The following is a 10,186-nucleotide window of genomic DNA, read 5'->3' as shown; positions in this document are numbered from 1 at the left end:
GTGACTACTTCAAGCCACATCAAGGCATTGAAACTTGTACGCCTCATAAATTTTCACCTTCATCAAGTAGTTTCAAGCCACAGCGATACAGGAAGCCCAAGCAAACTTCCCTTTTGATTTGGTCAGCTCTGATTCTTCCACCTTAATACGACCAGAACTGACCACAGCGTCACCACCAGGCTTCATCTATACAAGAGCAACTTCTCTTAATAACCCATCTCTCTATTCTTTTGACCACCGACTGTCTAACTTCTGTGCCCCTTTATTTGTCCTGCTACGTAATACTGCCTTGCTAGAAGAGATGTCCAGGACAGTACTTGCTCCTGATTGGTTCATGCTAGATTTAGCTTTAGTTATACATTGAATTATTAGAGTTTTTTCCCCATCAATATTATGGTCACACGTTGCACATTTCCAATTTTGGACAAACTCAACATGTAATGTGAACATTGTAGTATCTTTCTGTTGCATGTGAAAAATGGCAGCTCAATGTCCGAACCTTGAATACAACAGTTTCTTCAAAAAGCAGGTCGAGGTTGATAAATGACAGATGTGCATTACAATGTTCAGGAGCAAGTGGACAGTGCAGTGTCCACCTGTTCTGATGTGGTGTTTAGGTTTCATGGGGGGGTTAGGGGAAGGATTCAGCAGGACGTCCTGATAAATCGTGCCCACCCCCCCTTCCCCAAGACCAAAAGAGGCAGGGGCTCGGAGAGACCTTTTGGAAGCCCAAGATGGCGTCCACTCACATGACAGAGCAGCTCTTAGCCTTCTCCTTTTTGAAGGTGGAGGAGAGAAGGTCTGACTTGCTAGGGAGGTGCAGCAGTCTTTTGGATAGGCGGCGCGTAGGGCTGGGCTTTGGGACTGCCTGGAGTTTGTTGATGCAGGCCAAAGCTGCTGTGCGGAACACACTATGGATGCTCTTCTCTGAGGTGAAGGCGGAGCACTCTAGATAGGCCTCGGCACCCAGCTGCTTGGCCATAGCAGCGCCCTAGGATAAGAGAGGAGAGCAGAATGAATGTATATGCTTTATGTCAACAGATATAATTTACGCATTTCAGGTTATTCACTGTTTGATTAAGTCACTGAGAAGAATCTACTCTAAAATGTATTTGGTTAGTCAAACTTGGGACCCATAACATACTATAAAATCCATATTGAATCCATGTTGAAAACATGTTGAATTTCCCCCCCCCCTTTTTTTTTTTTTTTTTACAATTATGAAGAATTTAACTTTTAGTAAGCAAGAAGAATTTACAACAACTGTATTTAGTTTCTCCTAACCTGCTCGTAGGTGAGAGGGGTCTGTTTCTGATTGGACAGCTCCATCAGGGTGCAGACGTCTGTGCGCAGGTCAGTCTTACAGCCAATCAGAAGGATCCGTGTGCTGGGGCAGAAGTCAAGGATCTCGTTCTTCCACTGCAAAGAACAAAACATAAAGAGTCAATACATGTTGGTACAGAGGCGATCAGTGATCGCTATTGCTTGTTCAGTAATGAGTAAAAGAGATCATTTGAGGATATCTGTTTTGTTTTAGTGAGACTGGTTACCTTTTTGAGGCTGCCATCCACAGTGTCAGGGCGACTGATGTCAAAACACAGCAGAACTGCATCTGAATCGCTATAGCAGAGGGGCCTCACATTGTCATAGTATGGCGAACCTGCAAAACAAAACAAGTCATGATTAACAATGTGTCAGATCTTAATAAATTACTTAATAATTACTAAATTCTACTTTAATACTTAAATTACTTAAAATCTTAACAAACTACAAAAGTAAATAATGAGAGCAAACATTCATCTTCTTAATCATAACATTCACTGAACCCAGTAACTATGGGTCTTAAGGGTCATTGTAAACCATAAAAAGACCATGCACAATGAATCCAGCAGCAGAATTAGGAAACATCAGATCGGATTTTTCCCGCTGAGATCCACTTTCCTGTCCCTGGAACTGCTCTTTTGTCGGCTCGTCTGATAGGCTAAAGGGAAGATGAATATCGAACGCTTAAATCCCTATTGATCTTGGGAAATATTGTTTGCCCTAGAACAGTATTGTCAGCATGGTTTTGACTGAAATATTTACTGCTAAGAGAAAACTATTCTATTACTGTATACTATTCTGTATTCTATTGTGTATTGTATAAAAACAGAAAGAAATACTATCTTTGTTAAAATTGTATTTAATTGCACAGCTCTATCTGGAAAACTATAATAAAATAATAATTAACAATAAATTTGATTTATGTAGCACTTTTCTAAACACTGAAAGATGCAGAATATAAAACTGTAACTATAATAATGATGCTCCAAACAAGAAAATTTATTCTTAAAAGGTAATTTTGTTGTTTTTAATAAAAAGGCAAAAAAACAAAACAAAAACAAAAAAACCTTTACTATTGTTAGTAAAGGGTGGGGGTCATACAAAATCAAGTAGTATTCCAAGTGAGCATGCCATCCCCCCTCTCCTAAAAAGAAAAAATCCAGAGGCACGCCATACCTCCACTCTCTGTTACCACAGCAACAGCCTTGGAATCCACTGACTACGACATCATGCATTCCACCCACCGCTGGCTCTATAAAGACTTAACTGCCTATCAATCAGTTCACACCCGCCACATGCCCACCCACCCACACAGTGCTGGGGACATCCCTCAGGTCTATACCCAGATAAGCACCCTCACAAACAAAAAGCTCACTTATAACAAGATTTAAAGTTTGGGTTTAGCCAGCGGTATGCAACATCCTGCTATCTCCTGCTACAGAACACACAGCTCAATGGGATTAGCTTGTTTGTGAATCCCAAATGTGATTCCTTTTATAGTAACTGATAGCAAAAGCAGTGACTAATTAGCTATTGCACAACGCTAAGTTAATTGATTTACAGCAGAGAAACAACAATGTATCAGGAAACAGGGAAGGGCAAATTAAACAGTAGCCTGCAACTTGGCTCTGTGCATATAGATCACTTTCATGAATACTTAATGCTTTTCCACATTATCAAAGGATAAAACCGAATTTTGCCAGCTGCCGGGCACTGTGAGCAGAATAATGACAAGCTGCTCTCAAATTCCAGCAGATTTTTTTTTCAACAAACAAACACAACAGCAATAGCAAACAATGGGGCAAGGATGTGGCTCAGAAGACAAACTTTATAGATGTTATAAAATACGTTGCATATATTTATTGAAATTATTCTTGACATTGCTGTATATACTAGTCAAGGTGATCATGTGTGGCTATGAGTATTTCTGTATCAAATTCAGCTACAAATTGTCTTTTCTTTTTAATTTCACTACAGCTATCCAAAATTTCATTTCAATTTTATAGTAGCCTATTGTACAGTCATTTGGGTCTGTATTACTGCATGTCTGTGAATCATTAGTGATATTACAGGTAAAAATCCTCCAGCTAAGGCAGGTGTGACCAAGCCTAGCATAAGATTTGTAGGTACTGCACTGCTCCTGTTGGTCCAGCGTTCAAATGCAAATGATAAATTATTTAACCTAGAAAAGCAAAAATGCAGCATGGGAGCAGCCTTATTTGTAAATTAGTTTAAAGGTTCACCCTAAAACAATTCAAAAAGCTTTGTAAACAGACCAGTCGTTAACTCCCTCAATGCAAAGAACCACTTGTCTGTTATCAACAGTTACACCTTGAGCCACAAACAAAAGTTTAGAGTGAGGCCATCAGCCTCCATTCAAACAGAAACAATGCTGTTTTCTGTTGTGGCATGTTGTGTCTGGGCAAAGTGAAGTCCTAAATCTCCCCCATCTTGTGGGGTTATCACACTCTGCCCTGGGTGTGAGGGCGCATTAAACCACCACTGATCTAAATGCAGCGATCAATAGGAGCACTGTGCACTGTCCACGAGACAGTGCAATTAAAGCTGACAGACGAGTTATCCTGCCGGGAAGAAAACAGGGAGCAAAGACACGTCCGAGGTGTTTTTAAGTCTTGTCAAGGCTAAAGAGAAATGGCTTTGACCTTCAGGCAGAGTGATTCATTAGCAGAGCTCGCATAGTTATAGCAGAAACACTGACACATGTTACAATGTGACGGCCTCGATTTCACAGAGCAGTGCTGGTGAATGGGAATCTTAATGAGAGCAAACAATGTTGTAATTAGACTGTAAGTGAGTAATGGCTTTGATTTGATCAGAATAAATAAAAGCAGGGTAAACTTGTAGTCACTGATACAATCTGAAACCAGCATCATGCAAGCAACTGAACTAGTGGTTAGAATACTATTGTGTAAAAAAGCTGGGAAATCTCGCAAGGGACTGGAACAAGTCTTTCTGCTATTATTAATTTTCTTTCCTTTCCTGCTCTCTGAATTTATTTATACAGTATATCGTATGTTGTCTTACATCACACTTTATTTAAGGATTTGATAACAATTATACACACATGGACAAGATCTAAATTAATCTACAGCCAGAATCAATCAGCTAATAAATACATGCTTTGTTTAATTGGATGCTTATTATCCCAAAGTTAAAGAATAACAGATTTGTCTATATGCTAGAAATATTCAGTCACTCCTCATACTTCTTCACCATAAACATTAATGTCATATTTATTATTTCCATATACACCATCTACTGAAAACCAAGTCTAAAAGCCCATACTATCAGTGACCAGAGTTAACATGCTCTGAGTCTTGGCTTTGACATGGCTGCTGTAGATCATACCACCAGTGTGTAATAATAGGTTTAGTGGCGCTCTCCTGACACCTCACCAAGTTATTAAGTGGATGAAACAGCAGGGAAACGCCAATAGCAAAGAGGCGGTGGAGCAGAGTTAGCCCTCTAAGGGGACCAAAAGATCCTCCTGTGCCATTAATCCTTCACCTCCTGCAGTCTGCTATCACACAAGATCCCCCGACCCCTCCCTCCGCAAAGATCAATGCACATGCAGCAAATATGGCCGAAATATGGGCTTTTCTGCTTCTTTCTTGACAGTAGGCCTCCACAGCAGATGGGGAGTTTCTGAGACACTGAAGTAGCAATGAGAGGCAGATGAACAGAGGAAAAGTACAAAGCATTACCCAAGTCCAAAAGGAGAGGAGGAGTCTAGAGTAAGAATGAACCAGAGCCCAGGGCAAAATGAAACTGGACCAAAGGAGAAGTAAATGGTAAGAAGGGGCAGATGATGGAACATGGGTCAAAGGGGATGAGGGACCAGTATAAATGATATTAGCAATATATAAATAACTTACAGTAATTTAGATCAGTTTGGGCAGTATGTTTTATATCAGCCTGAGCTTTTTTTTTTTTACTTAAAAACAATAAACGGTAAAAAAAAAAATAATTAATTAATTAATTAATTAATATAAACTAATATCAAAAGTAGATACTCATTTGAACAAATGGCAATACTGGAAAAATTTCAAAGTTGGACTTTTCCTGAATGGTCTAGATCTACAGTATTTCAGGACTAAAATAAGACCATGTAACCCTGATCATTCATCCTACTCAATTAAGTTAATCTGCTAATGCTACAATCTGCTTTATTTGATGACTCTGGAATTATGCGATTTTGGATTTTCCAGTCCGGAGTTAGTATGTAGGGTTCTATAAAACAATTTATCCAGGTTTAGGACAGCAGTCTTTGAGTAGTCATACTCAGTTACTAGTTCTTTCATTGATCTACCTAAACTGGAAGCAGTGTCAATCTGGACCAATCTTCTTTGTATCAGAGAGAAAACTAAATATACATCAAACTCAAAGACTTGTCAGCGAGACCATTTAAGCCCTTATAAATCACCCACTAACACTATAGAAACATCCATTATTCAGTATTTATGAGCTGCTTTCAGGGCTTCCCCAGCCGCCCTCCTCTGTATGTGACGCGCACAGGCTGATTAAAACGGGCCCATCGATTTGAGTTTGTATAAATCCGAGGTGGGCCGGGGGAGGAAGGACCGCCCGTCCGGTGATGAGGTCAGAGAATCAATGCAGGGGAGTCGGGATAATGAGGAGCCACACTCAGATCCTGGGACACACCACCAGTAGTGTCACTCCACGCAATTAGACAGAATTACAATGAGCAGACTGTAGGCTACCATATTACCAATAACCTGAATAAGCCAGAGTCTGATCATCACTGAGGATTTCCCAAAACTGCACAAGTTTGGATGATAGTCAGTTACTGATAGGGCTCTACAATTAATGCAATTTTAATATAATCAAGATCCATTAGAGTTCAGACTTTGTAAGAAAGAATTGGGGTAATTTTGAATTCAACAAAATTTTGTATTCTTTTAAAAAAACTAATCATATCAAATAATTTGTGAGGAATGAAAAAAATATAGAGATGTTTTGCTTTGGACCCCTAGTTAGTGGAGTCATGGAAAATATTTCTGGAGTTATAGTGTATACAGTGTATTTCTTAAGGTGAACAGATATTGTCTTCATTCATGTCAGCTGTTTGTTGTTTTGTTGACCGTAAACGGAAGTATTTGTGTCTTTTCCGCTGTGTTCATTGTTCCATGTATTGAGGGGCAACATATGCAAATTACACTGACGCTCTCTGTTGCTATTATGCTCGCCAAAGAAAACAAAGGGGGGCTTAATATGCCAAATGACAGGAGCCAAAGAGTTTAAAGACTGAAAGTGAAATGTGGCATCTCAGACTTGTTGGGTCAGTGGGGCGCACAGGCGGGTCTTAATCCTCTGCATCATGCCGTCCTGGAGTGAGCATATGGGGGAGAATGCAGGTCAGCAAACTTTAGAGACCAGACCTCTGTGTCCGTCTGCTCCAGAAAACCTCGGGAACCCGGCCCAGTGGTCCTGCCAGGACCTGCTCCGGCATGAGGTCCAAAGCGTAGGATTAAAAAGCACAGGATTTGGTCTGACAGGGGAATTACACTCTCCTTCCTGCCTGTCTGATAATGAGGGGGCGTGAATATACGAGGAGTAAGTAAACACATGCAGAGTCGTCTGACACAATTGGAGCTGTTATGTAAAGGATTTTATGCGCAAAACGTGTGAGCGAAACTGTGACCCAGAGAAAGCAGACAGGAGAGAGAGGAGAGACGGAGAGAGATGAGAGAGACGAGAGAGGGAGAGGCAGAATCAAACAGGTGATGCAAAAAGCAGTGTTTGTAATATTCAGGTCAACACACAACAGCCCAAGGGAGACCCACACTGACACATTGACCCTGTTTTTAAAGCTTAGAGTGTAAATGAACATATGATGCATGAGAAGGACAAACCAGGCAGAAGGAATCACAGTCTCAGAGCCTAATTTCACTATGTAGTAATAACATGGATGTGCAGAGGAGGCAGGGGAAACACATCCAGTAACAAAAGAAATTTAGTTATTTGAACCATGGATGATTGTAGATCAACAAGTGTGATTCAAATCTAAAGTCATTGTTCACATGTGTATAGTGAGGACTACAACAGAATTTGCCAATAAAATAGATTATCGATAACTGTAAAATAAGTAGAGGGTTCACATTTGTTTCTCTCAGTATAAACAAATAAGTCTTTAGATGAATCAAGCTATGCATCATTGATAATAATTGATAATCCATGGAAAGAAGGAAGTGATCAAGCTGGGCAACTAGATCACTTACTTAGGCTCGACTGAGTGCTTCAAAAATGTACACCCAATCATCTGATAAGCCAAATGAAGCAATGACTTCTGAGCTGAAACTAAGATAAAAGCTCAGACAATTTTTCATATTGTGACCTTAACTACAACTAAAACAGACAAGGAACACACTACAGCAACTATTTTAAACCATGTAATTAAGAAGTAAATCAAATTTTATCCAGAAGACCCACAGGAGGAAAAGAGATAAAATAAATATAAAAATAAATTATGCACAGAAAAACGAAATGAGCCGAATGACACAATGTTAAACATACACTCAACAGCCATCTCACTAGTGGCACAGAGACAATAGGAGTCTGAGAGGGGCCCATAGAGACATAAAGGATGCGTGTAGCCTGTAGTCATTTACCTGAGGTGTCCCAGAGGCTGAGCTCCACGCGCTGCTCCTCTAGCTCCAGACAGGCCGTGTAGTTCTCAAACACCGTGGGCACGTACGTCTGGTGAGGCAATTAACAAGACGCTGTCGTTAGTGGGACCGTGTCAGCCAGGCGGTCACATAATCACATTTGTCCGGCTAATAAGCGCGTTATTAAAACATGCACTGATAAGCCAACTCATCCCAAGAACAGCGTGTACTGGTATACAAGGGCTTGGGGGTAATCAATCAGTTCAAGAGATATATACACTAAAGCACATAAAGGAAAATACATCTATAAATCCAACAATTATCTCTCTAAAGAGTGTTTTATCATGGCATTGGGGGAGATGACTTGATAGAGGAATTGCGCATGAAATGTATCATCTGCAACAAACGCAACACACAACTGCAGCCCATTTTACCGTTTTCTAATGAAAAAAAAAAATCCTGTAGTCGCCAATTCACGTGCATAAGTTGCATCTTCTGTTTCATCAACTAAAGTGCCACATACCTCTGGATAACAGTCTTTGGCGAGGACTTGCAACATCGCCGTTTTTCCGCATTGGACGTCTCCAACCAGCACCAGTTTACACCTCACAACAAGCGGCTGCGTACTCCTCCTTTCCTTCATTTTGGTAAAAATATAGTCCAAAAGGTGCTATAAAATGTGAAGAGGAAAACGTAAAGAGATCCGTCAATGTTCCCCGTGCAGAGCGCGCGTCCCAGTGTGTGCTTGCCCACGCTGAAGCCGCAGTTGATCTGATTTAATTTGCCACTGCGGCTCTTTATACGGAGGGCCGGCAGCCAATAGGAGCACGCCATTCCGCAGGCTTTATAACATCACATTACTGCACCGTGCTCTGTCCCCACAGAGCCAAAACACCACTCTGCACAAGGAGAAGCGACAGACAGCGGCACAAATCTGCACTGAAATATAAAACTGGAGTTTGGAAATACGATGACTCATGTTGACGAAAAGATTAAACCGAAAAGACTTTCCATGATAACTGAATAGGTCCATCCCCAAAATCTCCCACAATGTTGGTTTTGTAAGATAAATGATAACCTCTGCTCCCCATATTTGTAGCAGCGTTCTAAATAATACTCATTGTTTGTTTCTGGCAGAAATTAACTGGTAAAAGGATTTTTATTATTTTATTCAAGTAATCTACAGAAGTTACCACTACTGTACCATATTCCTGAGATGATAAAACTGTATGGTTGACATGATATTGTAACATAATCAGTCAAATCAGTTTGACACAGTCAACTGGTACAGGAATGTTTTGATACCAAATTTTAAAAATATACGAACTTTAAAACGCAGATAAAATAGCATTTGTAGATGACATAGTAAAATGTCTTGTGTCCTTGTGACCTTTTTTATCATTTGTATTCTGAGAGATGTGAGTCGTGGTACATGTGTTGTGCTGTCATTAGTGGTTTTCAGATTATTTGATTAGATTGACTGGGCTCTGGATCAATGACATACCTCAAGTCCTCAGAACAATGGGCCTGATAGACCTCTCCACTGTGGGCTAATTAGTTTACTCTAATCTCCCGACACACAATCAATCCAGTAGATCAAGAAGGACTGGCTTTCCTCTGAATTATTTAAATGGGCAAAACTCCCTGCCTGGACACTGAGGTGGTTATAAAGTTACCACCACAACTGCTTTTTAATTATTCTTGCAGAGATACATCTGTTTGTGCTACAATTCATATTATGATAAGTAGACTATAAGACAAATCATTTTACATTTTCAGAGTATCTTTGCACTATTTGGCAGTCATACTTTTATTTGTGAGCCATTAGAAAATACTTGACCATCAATGACTACTGATGATTGATTTCCACATCTTGAGCATAGTCTTTCGTGTAAAACCAGCACAAAAGCCTTCATCACTCTCTCCCGTGCCCCTGCTCAAAGTGTCAGATAAGACATGAGCCCGACAATTTGAATGCTCTGTGATCAAAGGCCTGAGTAGTTTAAGTTTCTCATGTTGACCTTTGAAAACATGCTGTGACTATCTTCTGTTTTGGGGTCTGTTGGTCAGACCTGCTGTGGACAAACCTCTTCACGCCCTGCAGGCTGTTACAGTGGGGAAATGACATCTCACTGCTAGTCAAAGGAGCCAGTATTAAGAGATAAAAGTCTATTAGCCTTGCTCCTCTGTACCTGGCAACCCGCTATCTAATTTAC

At 40.3% G+C, this 10,186-nt stretch overlaps 1 protein-coding gene across 1 annotated transcript; it reads right to left on the bottom strand.

Annotated features, from left to right (window-relative positions):
- Positions 1-630: 630 nt before the first annotated feature.
- rnd1b (Rho family GTPase 1b) lies at positions 631-8,613 on the bottom strand. Its single transcript, XM_020929934.2, has 5 exons — positions 8,494-8,613; positions 7,974-8,061; positions 1,551-1,660; positions 1,285-1,419; positions 631-991 (listed from the first exon to the last, which is right to left on the bottom strand). Exons 1-5 carry the CDS (start codon positions 8,611-8,613, stop codon positions 746-748), a joined length of 699 nt encoding a protein of 232 aa, XP_020785593.1. The 3' UTR covers positions 631-745.
- Between the last annotated feature and the right edge of the window lie 1,573 nt (positions 8,614-10,186).

This window comes from Boleophthalmus pectinirostris, unplaced genomic scaffold (assembly GCF_026225935.1).
Source record: "Boleophthalmus pectinirostris isolate CB_2022bp ecotype Guang Dong unplaced genomic scaffold, ASM2622593v1 HiC_scaffold_8, whole genome shotgun sequence".
In the NCBI taxonomy this organism is placed as follows: Eukaryota; Metazoa; Chordata; class Actinopteri; order Gobiiformes; family Gobiidae; genus Boleophthalmus; species Boleophthalmus pectinirostris.
Note: the sequence above shows the minus strand (reverse complement) of the source record. Positions and strands in the feature narration are given on the sequence as shown.

What these genes read in the sequence shown, in the direction of transcription:
- rnd1b (XM_020929934.2), bottom strand. Translation starts at nt 8,613, where the DNA reads ATGAAGGAAAGGAGGAGTACGCAGCCGCTTGTTGTGAGGTGTAAACTG. An exon ending in CCAAAGACTGTTATCCAGAG is followed by an intron (nt 8,062 to 8,493) that starts GTATGTGGCACT and finishes TTGCCTCACCAG; the next exon opens with ACGTACGTGCCCACGGTGTT. An exon ending in CAGCCTCTGGGACACCTCAG is followed by an intron (nt 1,661 to 7,973) that starts GTAAATGACTAC and finishes TTTGTTTTGCAG; the next exon opens with GTTCGCCATACTATGACAAT.